This window comes from Bos mutus, chromosome 14 (genome assembly GCF_027580195.1).
Source record: "Bos mutus isolate GX-2022 chromosome 14, NWIPB_WYAK_1.1, whole genome shotgun sequence".
NCBI lineage: Eukaryota > Metazoa > Chordata > Mammalia > Artiodactyla > Bovidae > Bos > Bos mutus.
Genome location: NC_091630.1, coordinates 8,274,655 through 8,292,050, shown reverse-complemented (window position 1 = coordinate 8,292,050; position 17,396 = coordinate 8,274,655). Strand labels below are relative to the sequence as shown.

The 17,396-nt window shown below is 36.6% G+C and overlaps 1 protein-coding gene across 4 annotated transcripts in view; it reads left to right on the top strand.

Moving 5' to 3' along the window:
• Window positions 1–17,396, top strand: part of NBN (nibrin) — a 63,876-nt gene that overhangs the window by 18,355 nt on the left and 28,125 nt on the right. For all 4 annotated transcript variants that reach the window (XM_070382921.1, XM_070382923.1, XM_070382922.1 and 1 more), the window contains exons 7-10: window positions 483–676; window positions 9,383–9,480; window positions 15,162–15,291; window positions 16,639–16,917. In XM_070382921.1, the coding sequence (XP_070239022.1) occupies window positions 483–676; window positions 9,383–9,480; window positions 15,162–15,291; window positions 16,639–16,917 (701 nt within the window). The remainder of the gene's footprint in view (window positions 1–482; window positions 677–9,382; window positions 9,481–15,161; window positions 15,292–16,638; window positions 16,918–17,396) is intronic.

The window sequence follows — 17,396 nt, the reverse complement described above, 5'->3', positions numbered from 1 at the left end:
GATAAATTATCAGTTATCAGTTATTAATACATTTCCTTTTGAGATCTTGTGTCAATGTCCGAAGGGAAATAAAAACCTGCCTAGGCCCCAGAACTTGCCCAGTGTTCATGTATATGACTGTGGCATTTCTTAATATCTGTTAATTGGCTGATTAAGTTTACATAAATATATACAAGGAAGAGACCAAAAACTTTTATTTAACTTCTAATTTGTTCAGTTAGTTAGCAACTGTTGAATGTCTTCTATGTGATGAACTGAGAGTTCCAGAACTTTATGTTATAGGTGGAAAAACGTAAGTAAGCTCACACAGTTCCAGAACTGTGTAATGAGGGACTGTAATGGTATCTAGTGAACGAGGGGTTTTCTCCTAATGGAAGCTCAGATTGTCCTGTTAAGAAGTAGAATCATTTAATTTTAAGTATGTATTCAAGAAATTAATTATGGCTGTGCATTACTTTTTTCCTTTTTTCCCCCATTTTTAGCATAAAAAATTAAGTGCAGCTGTTATATTTGGAGGAGGAGATGCTAGGTTGATAACAGAAGAAAATAAAGAAGATGATAGTTTCTTTTCAGCTCCTGGAACCTGTGTTGTTGATGCAGGACTAACAGATTCACAGACTTTTATTCCTGACTCTCAGAAAAAATGGATTCATTCAATTATGGATATACTCCAAAGGTACAGAATTATTCTTTATTAGTTGTTTTTTTTTTTTTTTAAGGGAAAGTAGGTTATTCTATATGTAAATTTTTCATACTCCGCATAGTAATATAAAGGCATATACAGTCTCAAAAATGACAGAATGATCTTGGTTCATTTCCAAGGCAAACCATTCAATATCCCAGTAATCCAAGTGTGTGTCCCAACCACTAATGCTGAAGAAGCTGAAGTTAAATAGTTCTATAAAACATTCTAGGATTAACACCCCCCAAAAGATAACCTTTTCATCATAGGGGACTGGAATGCAAAAGTCAGAAGTCAGGAGTTATCTGGAGTAACAGGCAAGGTTGGTCTTGGAGTACAAAATGAAGTAGAGTAAAGACTAACAGAGTTTTTGCCAAGAGAATGCACTGGTATAGCAAACACCCTCTTCCAGCAACACAAGAGAAGCCTCTACACATGAACATCACCAGATGGTCAATACCAAAATCAGACTGATTATATTCTTTGCAGCCAAAGATGGAGAAGCTCTATACAGTCAGCATAAACAAGACCAGAAGCTGACTGTGGCTCAGATCATCAACTCCTTATTGCCAAATTCAGACTTAAATTGAAGAAAGTAGGGAAAAACCACTAGACCTTTCAGGTATGACCTAGATCAAAGCCCTTATGATTATACTGTAGAAGTGACAAATAGATTCGAGGGATTAGATCTGATGGACAGAGTGTCTGAGAACTATGGATGGAGGTTTGTAACATTATACAGGAGGTGGTGATCAAAACCATCCCCAAGAAAAAGAAATCCAAAAGGCAAAATGGTTGTCTGAGGAGACCTTACAAACAGCTGAGAGAAGAAGAGAAGTGAAGGGCAAAGGAAAAAAGGAAAGATATATCCATCTGAATGCAGAGTTCCAAAGAATAACAAGGAGAGATAAGCAAGCCTTAGGTGAACAATGCAAAGAAATAGAGGAAAACAATAGAATGGGAAATACTAGACATCTTTTCAAGAAAATTAGAGATACAAAGGGAACATTTCATACAAAGATGGGCACAATAAAGGACAGAAGTGATACGGACCTAATAGAAGCAGAAGGTATTAAGAAGAGGTGGTAAGAATACACAGAAGAACTATATCAAAAAGGTCTTAATGACCCAGATAACCACAATGGTGTGATCACTCACCTAGAGCCAGATACCCTGGAGTGTGAAGTCAAGTGGGCCTTAGGAAGAATTCCTACCAACAAAGCTGATGGAGGTGATGAAGTTCCAGCTGATGTATTCCAAATCCTGAAAGATGATGCTGTGAAAGTGGTGCACCCAATTTGCCAGCACATTTGGAAAACTCAGCAGTGGCCGCAGGACTGGAAAAGGGCCAATTTAAAAAGAAAGGCAATGCCAAAGAATGTTCAGACTACCACACAGTTGCATTCATCACATGCCAACAAGGTAATGCTCAAAATTCTCCAAGCTAGGCTTCAACAGCAAATGAACAGAGAACTTCCAGATGTACAAACTGGATTTAGAAAAGGCAGAGGTAACAGATCAAATTGCGAATATTCATTGGATTATAGAAAAAGCCAGGCAATTCCAGAAAGACATCTACTTCTGCTTCATTGACTATGCTAGAGCTTTTGACTGTGTGGATCACAACAAACTGTGGAAAATTCTTTAGGAGATGAGATACCAGACCACCTCATGTGTCTCCTGAGAAGCTTCTATGGAGGTTAAGAAGCAACAGTTAGAAGCAGACATGGAACAACGAAAACTGACTCATAGTTGGGAAAGGAGTACGTCAAGTCTGTGTATTGTCATCCCGCTTATTTAACTTCTGTGTAGAATATATCATGTGAAATGCCAGGTTATATGAAACTCAAGCTGAAATCAAGATTGCCGGGAGAAATATCAGTAATCTCAAGATATGCAGATGACACCACCCTAATGGCAGAAGGCGAAGAGGAACTGGAGAGCCTCTTGATGAAGGTGAAATAGAAGAGTGAGAAAGTTGGCTTAAAATTCAACATTCAAAAAACGAAGATCATGGCATCCAGTCCCATCACTTCATGGCAAATAGGCGGGGAAAAAGATGGAAACTGTGACAGACTTTATTTTCTTGGGCTCCAAAATCACTGTGGACAGTGACTGCAGCCATGAAATTAAAAGACTTGCTCCTTGGAAGAAAAGCTATGACAAACCTATGCAGTGTATTTTATAAAGCAGAGACATCACTGAGACAAAGGTCCATATAGTCAAAGCTGTGGTTTTTCCAGTATTCATATACAGATGTGAGAGTTGGACCATAAAAAATGTAGAGTGCCAAAGAATTGATGCTTTCTAATTGTGGTAGTGGAGAAGACGCTTGATAGAGATCAAACCAGTCAATCCTGAAAGACATCAACCCTGAATATTCATTGGAAGGACTGATGCTGAAGCTCCAGTACTTTGGCAGCCTGATGCAAAGAGCTGACTCATAGGAGAAGACCCTGATGCTAAGAAGGATTGAGGACAATATGACCCAGCAATCCCACTGCTGGGCATACACACCGAGGAAACCAGAACTGAAAGAGACACATGTACCCCAATGTTCATTGCAACACTATTTATAATAGCTAGGACGTGGAAGCAAGCTAGATGTCCATCAGCAAACAAATGGATAAGGATATTGTGGTAAATATACACAACGGAATATTACTCAGTTATTAAAAAGAACTCATTTGAGTCAGTTCTAATGAGGTGGATGAAACTGGAGCCCATTATGCAGAGTGAAGTTAAGTCAGAAAGAGAAACACCAATACAGTATATTAATGCATATATATATAGAATTTAGAAAGACAGTAACAACGATCCTATATGCAGTGCAGCAAGAGACACAGATATAAAGAACAGACTTTGGGACTTTGTGAGAGAAGGTGGGGGTGGGATGATTTGAGTGAATAGCATTGAAATATATATATTACCGTATGTAAAATAGATGAGTAGTGCAAATTCGGTCCATGAAGCAGGGTATTCAAAGGTGGTGCACTGGGACAACCCAGAGGGATGGGCTGGGGAGGGAGGTGGGAGGGAGGTTCAGATGGGGGACACATGCACCCGTGGGTAATTCATGTCGATGTATGGCAAAAACCACCACAGTATTGTAAAGAAATTATCCTCCAATTAAAGTAATTAATTAAAAATAAAGATTGAGGACAGGTTAAGAAGGGAACGACAGAGAATGTGATGGTTGGATGGCATCACCTACTCAAGGGACAAGAGTTTGAGCAAACTTCGGGAGATAGTGAAGTTCCGCGAAGCCTGGTGTGCTGCAGTTCACGGGGTCAGAACTAGTTGCGCGTGACTGAGCAACTGAATAGTAATATATACAAGAATTATTACAAAGATTTTATTGTATATGGTTTGAAAATTTATTGTGACTTAGTATGCTTAAAGTAGAATAGACTTATCCATGATAATTTTCTCTCAGTACATATGTTATGCCTCTTTTTTGTTACTTTAATAAAATTTGCAGAATATACAACTCTTTATAAAGTAGTATTTGTTTTCCTCTAGATTATGTAGTTGAGAAAGTTAAAACTCAAATGTAAAATGTTTTCTGAAATAGCCTAGAAATGTATTTTTCCCTGGATGGTTAGTACCCATTGAAAATTTATATGAAAATTTTTATCCCTCCTGTATATATAGGCTACTATAGGAATGGGCTTCCCTGGAAGCCCAGTTGGTAAAGAATCTGCCTGCAATTCAGAACCCGGTCTGATTTCTGCGTCAGGAAGATCTACTGGAGAAGGAATAGGCTACCCACTCCAGAATTCTTGGGCTTCCCTGGTGGCTCAGCTGGTAAAGAATCTGCCTGCAATGTGGGAGACCTGGGTTCAGTCCCTGGGTTGGGAAGATCCCCTGGAGAAGGGAAGGGCTACTCACTCCAGTATTCTGACCTGGAGAATTCCATGGACTGTATAGTCCATGGGGTTGCAAAGAGTTGGACACGACTGAGCGACTTTCACTTTCAGTTTTCATAAAAAAGCAGAAAAAAAAAGTATCAAATATACTAGAATAGTGTTTGTAATGGGGGAGGACCATTTGAAATCACTAAAGCAAGGATTTTTTTCCTGGACTCTTTATTTATATTAATAATCTTTGAAGTACAAAGTAAAAAGTCAGCCTTGGCAGTCTGTTGACTAAATTCTTATTCACTTAGTAAAAAGTTATTAGGGCTTATGGTATTCATATGTCTAAAATGTCCGTAAATAAACAAGCTGTCTCCAGTATTCATTTTTCCTATCCCAGGAGTTCTACTGACCACGAAGGACTTTTTAAAAAAATGAATTTGCAGAAGTAAAAAGTAATACTTCAGTCTTGTGTCGCATAAATATTGTGCTTAATGGAGATGTAGTAACTGCTATGAAAAAGGAAATACCTGTGTAACAAAAGTACCATCATATTACTACAACCAAAATGTCCTGTAATTATGTTTTAGGCACTGGGGATATAATGATAAACAAGATAGCCATGGTTGTCTAGAGGAAAAGACAGATAGAGACAAGTAAACAGATAACTACAAATGTATATAAGGAAGCAGAGTAACAGGGCGGGGGGAGAAGTTTATTCTAAATAGAGAAAGCTTCTTTCAGGCAGTATTTTACCTATGACCAGTTTTTAAAAGACATGGCAGACAATAGCAATAATAACTTATTTACTGTAAGCTGGTCCTGTTCTAAGCATTTTACATATATTAAGAGGTATTTTAAATATTTAAGCCACACAGAATCCTGTGTATTTTTTTTGTCATGATTCTCATTGTGCAGAAAGGGCAAAAAGGGATTTGAGTAGAACACGGGGACTGATGAGAGGAGCCAGCATGTTAACCCGCGGAGTCTGGTTCCAGAGTGCATCCCATCTTGCTGCCTTTCATGTATAGGGACCCTGAGGTAAGAACGGAGCCTTACCTCCGGGTAAGAGGGTGCAAGGGTGCAAGATTGCTCAGAGGCTAGTGACCAGATCATGAGGTGACATTTTGTTCTGTAGTCTTCGGGCCCTGTTTCAGTTTGGTTTTGGAGAGAGGATGATTTTACAGTTTGAGAAAGACTATCACTTAAAATAACACCTGTCCAGTTAGTCTAAGCCATTGATTGTCATGGAAAGTGCAGTTATATCAAACCAGTAACTTCAGCTATTGACTGAATTTCATACAGTCTGCCAGCATTGGGATTGGTTAGTGCCATGGTTCTGTTGATTAGTTGTCAGAAGTGGGTATAGGATATCAGTTAAATATCTCTGAAAAAAGTTAGAAGTCTAGGGGAACAATATAACCCTGATGTTTGTCCTTGCTGAGATATGTTCCCAGTATCTTAGCCCAAATTCAGGAACTCTTCTTGTTGCTGATTTTTTTCTCTTTATCCTCTCTTCCTTTGCTTTCTCTTCTCACCTGTTCCATGGCTTTGCATAAAATTGAATGAATTACAATCTTTGGATTATATGATACACTGTCATCATTGAACTAAAATAACATATTCATTTTATTCACTAGTTATTTTAAATAAATTTCTATTATTGTCAACTGTTGAGACCATCTTTGTATGTTTCCTGCCGGTACCTGTGCAGGGTTTTCTTTGGGATGTATCACTGCATTACTAGGGTTAGAACATTCAACAGTATCAAACTGTTGGCCACGTTATGCTTCTACCCATGCTACATAAGAGACAAAGTTAGATGCACACCACTTTCCAGACTTGGCATTTTCAGACTATCATTTTTGCCAGTTTAATGGATATGTAATCATATCTTGTGATTTTGATTTATATTTCTCTGATCATAAGTGATGGCTAACACTTCTTCAAATGTTTATTGGACATTTAGTTTTCTTCCTTTGTGAAATACATGTCTCTCGCCCAGTTTTCTATTGGGATAATTGTATTCATTTTATTAAGGTACAGATTTCCCCAGTTTTATATGTTCTTCTGTGTGTGTGGTGTCTGTGTATGTATATTAATAGTTCTCTATAATTTTACTACATGTGTAGGTTTGTGTACTCACCATAGGTCAGATACAGAACAGTTCCATCACCACAAGAATCCCTCATGTTGTTCTTTTATAACCACACATCCCTCCCCACTTGCCACTCCCTGTCTTTAAACTGTGGCAACCAATAAATTTGTTCTCCATTTCTAAAATTTTATTGTTAAAAATACATATTTATAAATGAAATCATAACAGCATATATATACCCTTTTAGAATTTTTTCTTCACTCACCATGATTCCTCAGAGATTCATCTAGGTTTTGTATATCAATCCTTTTTTATTGCTGAATAGTGTTTCATGGTATCAACAACCATATATGGATATTTTTAATTACATTTTCCAGTTTACTGTTGATGTATAGAAGTTCAGCTGACATTGATAATAATATCATATCCCACCACCTTGTCAGACTATCCTTTATTTCTAATTTATCTGTAGTCTTTTTTCCTATAAACCATATCATCTGTAAATAATATTTCTCCCCTTTTTAATTCTTATGCCTTTGGTACTGCTCTCTGTTATTCTCTTTCTCTCTTGGTTTTGGACAAACTGGGACATCCAAAGTGGTGATAGTAGCCACATTTATCTTACTATTGACTTTAAAAGGAATGCTTCTAGTGTTTCTCCATTTAAGATGATGTATGTCTGTATAACATTGTTATGAAATGTGTATTTTATAAGGCCAATCTTTATAACTAATTTTCATAATATAGTATATAGTTTCAGAAGTGTTGGTAGTATAGTAAATTTTGAATTGCCTAAAATATTAAGTAGGTATTCATATATATCATTTGATGATACTTTTTAAAATCTGTTTTTTTTAGTGTTGTTATAATTGCACAGAGTTCAAGTCGAAGTTAAATTGTTGTTTAGTCCCTAAGTTGTATCCGATTCTTTGTGACCTCATGAACTGTAGCCTCCAGGCTTCCCTGTCCTTCCCCATCTCCTAGAGTTTGCTCAAACTCATGTTAATTGAGTCAGTGATGCCATCCAAACATCTCGTCCTCTGTCCCTCCCTTCTCCTCCTGCCTTCAGTCTTTCCCAGTATCAGGGTCTTTTCCAGTGAGTCAGCTCTTCGCATCAGGTGGCCAAAGTATTGGAGCTTCAGCATCAGTCCTTCCAATGAATATTCAGGGTTGCATTCAAAACAATGAATGTTAAGCATTTGAAAAATACCTTTAAACTACTTTAGCCGCTTAAAATACATATGCATATGTATATATTATTTATTCTGTGGTATGGATATACTGCAGTTTGTTGAATCATCCACCCATGAAGAATGTATGCGTTTTTTCAGTTTTTGTTACAAATAAAGCTGCTGTGAACATTTGTGTACAGGTTTCTGTGTAAGCGTAAGTTTTCATTTCTCTGGAATAAATGCCCACAAGTGCAGTTTCTGGATTTTATGGTAATTGCATATTTGTGTGCCCTTAAAAAAAAATTTGTAGTTCTTTATATATTCTTGACATTAATCTTTTTGTAACTTTTATGTATTACAGAATCTGTTACCACTTTGTAAAGTATCTTTTTATTGTGTTGATGAATGAAAGTCCTTAATTTTATTATCCTAAAAGTTAACTATCTTTCATAGTCAGTGTGTTTTTTTTAATTTTACTTAAATCTTTTTCTACTCATAGATCAAAAAGATATTCTCTTCAGTTTTTTTACTAATATTTTGATATTTTGTTTTTGAAATTTAATCTATCGGAGACTCATTTATTTTATACCAAGGGACTTTACATGCATGGGAATGGTTTTGGCTTTTGTCTGTTGCATTGAGCAGTATAACTGTACTTGTACCAGTACCACATTGTCTTAATTACTAGAACAATTTAAGCCTTCGAATCTAGTAGGACAGATCTTTTCTTTCTGCTCTTCAAAAGCATCCTGGCTATTCTTGGCTTTTTATTTTTCCGTATACATTTTAGTCGTTTTTTAAAAAACCTTACAAAGAACCAAAATTTTTCATTTTACAAAGAAAAGTGAAGCATTTTTCAAATGTTAAACATTTGAAAAAGACCTTTTTTAAGCTACTTCAACCACTTAAAATATCTCTGTAATACATAATAAAAAGAGTTTTAAAGCTCTTGAAACTTGAGGTGTAGTTTCTATATAGCATTATTAAGTTAAATTATATTTGGTTTATGTCATTATTCACATTACAGAATAACAAAAAATGAGTTCACCATAAGATTCCTTTAATAAGATTCATTAATACATGTAAATTTGGTCAAATGATTTGATTTACTAAACATAAAATACATATTTAGATGTAATTTATATATAGTTCTTTGTACTTTTTTCCCCTCCTTCTCTCCACCCCCCCCCACTTTTTATTTCTCTCTTTAAGTCTTATCTTAGGATTCTAGTAATCATAGATTTGCTTTAAAAAATCTGTTTTATTGCTTCATCTGAATATTACTGTTCTTAGTGTGAAAATTATAGTTTTAGAACTGGAAGGATCTGTATCCCTTAGCTTAGATCTGTATTTTACAAGTGAAATAATTGAATTACTAAAAGGTGATGAACTTGCACAATGTAATGTTGCTCCAGTGAATAAGCTAGTACTATATATGTATGTGCAATTCTCTCTGTACCATTAAATTGTGATATCACCTGAGGGGAAAAAAGGATAGATTCAGTTGATATCATCTTAATAAAAATTGTTAATTTTAATATATTATTATGCTTAAACTATTTTATTCTAACAGGCGGGGTCTTAGACCTATTCCAGAAGCAGAAATTGGATTAGCAGTTCTTTTTGTTACTACAGAGAATTACTGTGATCCACAGGGCCAGCCCAGTACAGGTAATTAAAATATTATTTTATTGATTCTTCAGCAACTTTATATGTAAATAGATGATAAGCTGTATGTACATTATACTTGCCAGGGTGACCATTTTCACCATCTTTTAAAGGTCATATGTTTATCCATTCATTTATTCATTCAGTAAATATTTGTGGCTACTAAGTACTTGGCACTGTTGTAAGTACTGAAGGAACAGTGGTGAATAAAGTAAACAAGATACCTTTACTGTGGCAGCCCACTCCAGTACTCTTGCCTGGAGAATCCCATGGATGGAGGAGCCTGGTGGGCTATAGTCCATGGGGTCTCAGAGAGTCGGACACGACTGAGCGACTTCCCCTTTCCCTTTGTATCCTAGAAGTCAGGATTCAGACAGTTAACAAGCATCCACATCTGATAAGTTCTGTTAAGGCCAAGTACAAAGGGAAGGCTGAAACAAGGTGACCTGATAGAGACTGGGAGTAGGCTCTTTTAGATTGGGGGTCACGTATGGTCTCACTTAGTATGTCGTGTTTGAGCTCCTCATGTCCTGAAGTGATGGGGAAAGGCAGCGATGGAAGGATCTCGATAGCAGAATTCCAGGTAGAAGGAACAGATCACAATCACACCTGTGTGGAGAAGGGATTCCAAAGGCCCCGAATGGAAGTGGGGACATGGGTAGAAGCTCCTGTGGAGGTCCAGTTGAGAGGGGCCTGGTGCCTTGGACCAAGACGGGCAGCACAGCAGAGAGCAGAAAAACAAACGGAGGCCAGGTCTTGGAGCTAGGCCCAGCAGGTCTTGCCTGTGTAGGATTTAGAAACAATTTAGATCTAGTCTTTTGGCATGAATAACTGGTTGGATGAGGGTGCCATTTATGGAGATGAAGAATACATATTATAATCATCTCCACATTGACTATTACAAAAGCCATTTTACGCAGAACAACTATTACCCTTTTTTAAAAAACACACTCCCCTGCTTTCTTGATAAGCTGATGATGCCATTAAGAAGGTGGTTCATTTATTTTTTCCTTCTCACTTCTTTACCTTAGATATGCTTACATTTATTGTCCTTTCTAACTTTTCTTTGTCTAGCTATGAGTGCATCCATTCAGTATTTCTTTATACATTTATTTGCATCCTAGATTCTTTTTAATAGTTATTTATCAGCAGTTACTGGACTTGAACCAAAAGACAAGTTATGACAGCACCGCCTGATTATGCACTCCAGGCTGTATCACAGGAGGTATCATTTATATTGTAGCCCACTGAATGGCACCTATAGAATCGGACAGTGTACCTACTGATTGGCAATAGTAGCTGCCGTTGCTTAAATTTGCAAAGTTTGCAGTGCTTTACATATGGCATTCCAATTTAATATGCAAAACAATCCTTTTAAGAGGGATGACATTTTTGCATTTTATAGGTGAGGAAACTGATGTGCAGAGAGGTTAAGAAATTAGCCAGAGGTCACATAAGAAATAATTTAATTCAAACTGACTCTTTAAGTCAAAGCTGTTATGATAATATTCTATTGCTTTTGTGATTGATGGTGTGAGGGTTACTGGAAGCAGATATAAAAGGATAGACAGCTAGTCCTTAGATTTTATGATTCAGTGAGAATGTTTATTCACCTGAAATCTCTACCCTTTCCCATGAGTGCACTGGATATACTTCGGTCTGTAAACAGTTAACCTTCAAATACAGTTTTAAGAGCTTGTGAAGTTTTCATTATAGTTGTGGTATGGTGACTGTTTCCTCAAAATTCGTGACTGAGATTCTTGGAATTTATCCTTAGAGTCAGAAGTAAAGTATCTCTTCAGCCTCTTTTAGAAAACTACTTTGATGTAGATACCAAAAGTGAGCCATATTCTTGGAGAAACTGTGCACTGGAGAGCTCCCAACCCTTTAGAAATAGCATATACTGTAGATACTATTTTGTTGACAGTGGATTTCTGTTCTGTTATAGAAAAAACAAAACGCTATGTATAATTTCAGATTTTAACAACACAACAAAAATATGTAAAAACAAACAATCATTGAGTCTATGTGAGTGGCTCCCCTTTCCCAGTACCTGTTCGGGACAACTGTCCTTTGTTTTTCTTTCAGAAAACTGGTTCTTAGTTAGGTGCTTCAGAAACATTTTTTAAATACAGATTCACATTCTGTATAATTCAGGATATTGCGGGATGCAGCCAAGGCATCAGATTTTTTTGGTTTGTTTTGTTTGATTTTAACCTCCTGTTTATTATATAAACTCCAAGAAACTAAGAAAGGACTGAGCTAGAGAGGAGTACTCAGACCATCAACTTCAGTCATTTTTTACTCACCCAAGACCTGAAATTCTCCCTCTGTAGCTTCTGCTCGTGGGGCTTGCTACCATCAAGATCCTGCCCTATTTGAACCCTTGTATCTTTCTTTCCTGAGGGCTGTTACAATTGCCCCCATTGAGAGTCCTGCCTCCACATTCATCTGTACAGTTAATTTTTCACTTTGCCACTAGAATCACTTTCCCATTTCCTAAAAACTTTTGCTTGTTCTTATTATCTGTCAAATAAATCCTTAAGCCCTTTGTCTAGATTTTTGAGCTTTCAGCAGTTTAGCTGTGGCCTATCTCTTCCCATCCTCATCTCTTGTTTAGTGTACTTCCCCTAGAGGTATATATGACATGTTTTTTAGAATTTCTTAATTTATTTGGGAATAATTCTCACTTAAAATAAAAGAACTCATGTATAATATGCTGTATTTGTATGTGTGCCATGCTCCCTGACCATGCTCATCATGGTCCCTGTTCCTAGAGTGCCAACACTGCTCTTCAAAATCCGACTCACTTCACAAATGCATACCTCCTTCGTGAAGTTTTTCTAAGTTTTTTTTCCTCTCTCACTACTCTTCTCCAGGTTAATTATTCTGTTTTCTATATCCCAGTAACTTTTTTTGCATTCCAGTTAGAGTTTCTTTCTACTTTGAAAAATCACCAGTTGTTTCCATGCCTGTTTCAGCCACTAGATTGATTGTAAGTTTTTATTAATTTTGAATTCTCTGATATCACCAAGCATGATACTTGTTTGTAGTTGATATGAATATTTGCTTAATTGAACTAAGTTATTGGTACATAAGATTATCTTTGCTTGAATGGGCCAACAAAGTTTTACCATTTATCAAAATTCTTATTACATTTCTGCTGTTAGAAAGGTATTTATGGCCAGAAGGTCCTAAGAGATCATCTAATCGTTCTAATAATAAAAGGTAAGAGACCTGAAGGCTAAGCAAAGTTAAGGCCCTGTAAATAAAATGGCCAAGAGCGTGTGTGCTCAGTTGCTAAGTCATGTCTGACTCTTTGCAACCCCATGAACTGTAGCCTGCCAGGCTGCTCTGTCCATGGATTTTCCAGGCAAGAATACTGCTCTGGGTTGCTTTTCCTCTTCCAGGGGATTTTCGCAACCTAGGGATCAAACTCGTGTTTCCTGCATTGGCAAGCAGATTCTTTACTTCTGAGCCTCCTGGGAAAAGCTCCAAAATGGCCAAGACAGTTCTAAAATTTGGGTTTTCTGACTACTAGACCAGTACCTTTTCTATTGTGTTATTTCATATGGAAACATGGTCATAACAAATTGGTAAAATCTGTGTTATAATTTCTTGCATATATTCATAGGTAGGTCTGTGTGCGTTCTAAATCATAGCCATCTGACTTAAACAATTTTACAACACAGCTAGTTTGAGGGGAACAGAGTGAATACATTTCCTGCCTTTTCTTCATCCTTTGTTTCCTCTTTTCCTTTCGTATTCATTCATTCATCTTTCAACAAGTATTTTTTGAACAGTTGTTATATGCCTTTAATTATTCTGAAAACTTGGAATAAAGAGGTGAACAGGTTAGAGCAAATCCCTCTCATTATGGTATTTTAGCAAGGAGAGCGTTGTCCTTAATCTTACTGTTAACAAACAGTTACTCTGGTTCATTAGGTTCAATTTATGTGTTTCTTTTGGGCTTGCCTCATAGCTCAGTTGGTAAAGAGTCTGCCTGCAATGCTGGAGACCCAGGTTCGATTCCTGGGTTGGGAAGATCCCTTGGAGAAGGAAATGGCAACCCACTGCAGTATTCTTGCCTGGAGAATCCCATGGACAGAGGAGCCTGGAGGGCTACAGTCCACGGGGTCGCAAGATAGCGACACAATTTAGCGACTGAGCCACCACCACCAAGTGTTTCTTGTAGTGATTATATACCCAGTTTTAATGACTGTTTTTTGTAAACTGTTCAAGCTAAAATGAATTTTAGGGTATGTATGTAAAAGGAATGCGAGTGAGCTTTTAAGGTGTTCATATAATGTGAGTGATAGAAGTAACTTAAATACCTGAATTTGGAATTAGTAATAAACATTTATTAAATACATCCTATGTCAGGAGGATATAACAGTGATAATTTAGTTTTGATACTTAGTAAATGTCAACTTAAATTTTTTTTGTTGTTTTCTTAATTCCATTAACTTGTTTATATCTATTATATACCAAACATTGCTCAGAGATTGGAGATGTAGAAATGAGCAAGACTCAGTTCCTGTTCTCAAGGAGGTTCCAAGTCTAATGAGAGCAAGTAACAAGTATGGTATAACGTGATGATAATAATAACAGCAGGCACTTGCATGGAGAAGGAAATGGCAATCCACTCCGGTACTCTTGCCTGGAGAATCCTGTGGACGGAGGAGCCTGGTGGACTGCTGTCCATAGGGTTGCACAGAGTTGGACATGACTGAAGCAACTGACTGTGCGTGCGTGCATTGGAGAAGGAAATGGCAACCCACTCCAGTGTTCTTGCCTGGAGAATCCCAGGGACGGAGGAGCCTGGTGGGCTGCCATCTATGGAGTCGCACAGAGTCGGACATGACTGAATTGACTTAGCAGCAGCAGCACTTGCATAGTCCTTACTATGTTCTAAGATTTATCTAAGTGCTATCCATCTATCAATTCATTTTGCCCTTAAAACATGTGAGGAAAATACTGTAGTTATCCTCATTTCATAAATGAGGAAACTAAGGCACAGGGAGTTTAAGTAATACAGGTCACACAGCTAGCATTAAAAAGTTAAAAAGAATGTGTTAACAGTCAATAGACTGATGTAAAGGGTGGTAGGGGAGCCAGAATAAAGGGCAGCTAATTTGGTGTGGGAGGTTTAAGAAAAGTATTCCAGAAGAATGGCACTTGAGTTAAATTTCTATCCTGGTATATAAAATGATGAAATGATCATTATGGTTTTCTGGAGTAGCCAAAAAATGTCTGTCTAAAACTGTTTATGTCTTCAAATAGTATATTCCTTCTGAAAATTAAATTCATCTTGATTTTGATTTGTGTAGATATGGTAGATATACTTTTCGTGGGGGGAGAAATTTTAATTTTTTGGTCTCCTGACTAAAGCATAATTTGAATTAGAATTTAAGTTGAGTTTATTTTTATTTAAGTTGATAATCGTTTAACAGGAAAGATTTGAGGTAATTTTAGCATGATTTGGTTCAGATAAGCTCATCACAGATGCCTATTGGAGAAAATATTTGGAAAGTATTGGAGAAAATAATTGGAAAGTATTTGGAGAAAACTGAGTGCTGTAGTTAATTCCCTCAATGTGGCACACTCCTAGCAATGTTCCGTGACCAAATGTCCTTCTTGGGTCTAGCAATTGTGATTCTTTCTGTCACTTCTGTGATTTACAGGATTGAAGACAACAACTCCAGGTCCAAGCCTTTCCCAAGCCTTACCAGCCAATGAAAATTTAATGCCAAATGCCTCAGTGAATACTACAACATATGTAGCTGACACAGAATCAGAACAAGCAGATACATGGTAAAGCTTCATTGATAATGAACTATTGTTATTATTCTATCAATAAATTAATAGTATATTTAAGAAGTAAAGTCAATGCCTTATCAAGTTGTTTCTTGGGAGATGAAGTATTTGGAGTGTGGGATGCCAGGAAAAATAATATTTGGGGACAGAGTTTAGCAAACCTTATAAAGTACTGGAAAATAATATTTTTGGCTCTATGGGGTATTGACCTCTGTCACAGCTACTCAGCTCTGCCGCTGTAGAATTAAAGCAACCATAAACACATGTAAATGAGTGAGTGTGGCTATACTCCAATAAACTTAATTTACAGAAACAAGTGGTCAGCCATGTTTGTCCTACAAGTTATAGTTTGTCAACTCCTGAAATAGATACTTTTGTTTTTTTTTATTCCTTGAAAATGTACATAGAAGACTACAAAGAATTACAGTTTCATTTGTGACTGGTGTTTTATGGTTCTGTACCTAAAGAGGGTTTTTTTTAATTGTTTATTTTTTTGGAAAGCAGGGGTAGCTCATAAGTATCCCATGGCATTTTTTTGCTTAAGACACTATTTTAAATCCATAATGAATTATTCATATTGAAAGATACTTATGGTAGCACTGTATTATACCATAACTAAATTTTCACTGTACCTATGGTTTGTATTGAAACTGTGTTTAACTTTTAAAAGAGAAACTATTACTTTTTAAAAAGTCAGTTGAATGACAACTCTGGGTTTTTTGTAAAATATGAATGGCAAAAAAACACACATAAGAATAGCAAAGATAATATATATTTAACCATACATTGTAGACCTGTGTGTTTATATGTGGGTTTAAAATATTTTTCGGTTAATCTAGAGTTCTATTCTAGAGACTGCCTTTTGGTTGGAATGTCACCATTTCAGTTCACTGAAAGTGATTGAGATACCACATTATATTTACTAATGGAATTACTGCTTGTTCTTTTTCTGAATTTCTAGTTTTTAATCACTTTTTTTTACATGCAAGTAATTTAAAAATTTTAAACAAACCAAGAAACACTTAGGAATATGATGGTTTAATTTATAATAAGATACAGGGTTATTATTTCATGTGTGTTTAGCAGTTTTTTTATAGAGCAAGCCTGACAGTATGTGCTGTAGGGGATGGAGAGAAAAGGATATCATCTATCTTCAAGGAGCTTTGATGTCAAAGGAGCTGCTTTCTTGAACAATATATTATAAAATATATTCAATAAACAGTTACTTCGAGACAACTATATTCTAAAGCTGTATTATATTAGTGCTACTTAAAGGACTTTGTTTCTGGATAAAAATTGCTGTAAATTTGATTGTTTACCATACATTCTTTTCTTTTGCTGCAGTATGGATTTGAGTGAAAGACCAAAAGAAATAAAAATATTTGGAATGGAACCAAAATGTCGAATACTTTCACAAGAAACGTCCACTGTGAAGAAACCCCACAAAATAAGCTCTAATAATAATATAGTGTCAAATACTCTGGTTAGGATGAAAATCCCAAACTATCAGCTTTCACCGACTAAAGTCCCACATGTAAATAAAAGTAGAGGTTGGCCTTCTCAGCATCAGCAAACCAACTCCATCAGAGACTATTTTCAGCCGCTTACCTCTCCCAAAAAAAGGTATAATTTTTAATAATAGTGCTTTGTGCTTCTAAAAATATTCATACTTGTTTTATGATTGTAGAATTGTACTAAGTTCATATTCTGTGTAAGTATGCTTCTGTAGAAAGCTGTGGCCCTTTGAGCTTATTCCCTCTCAGAAATGTCCACATTGCCTTCTTACCTAAGTTCATTTCTGCTGCTGTTGTTCAGCTGCTCAGTGGCGTCCGACTCTTTGCAACCCCACGGACTGCAGCACGCCAGGCTTCCCTGTCCTTTACCATCTCCTGGAGTTTGCTCAAACTCATGTCCATTGAGTCAGCGATGCCATCCAACCGTCTCATCCTCTGTCATCCCCTTCTCCTCCTGCCTTCAGTCTTTCCCAGCATAATGGTCTTTACTAATGACTTGGCTCTTTGCATCAGGTAGCCAAAGTATTAGAGCTTCAGCTTCAGCATCAGTCCTTCTAATGAATATTCAGGATTGATTTCCTTTATAAC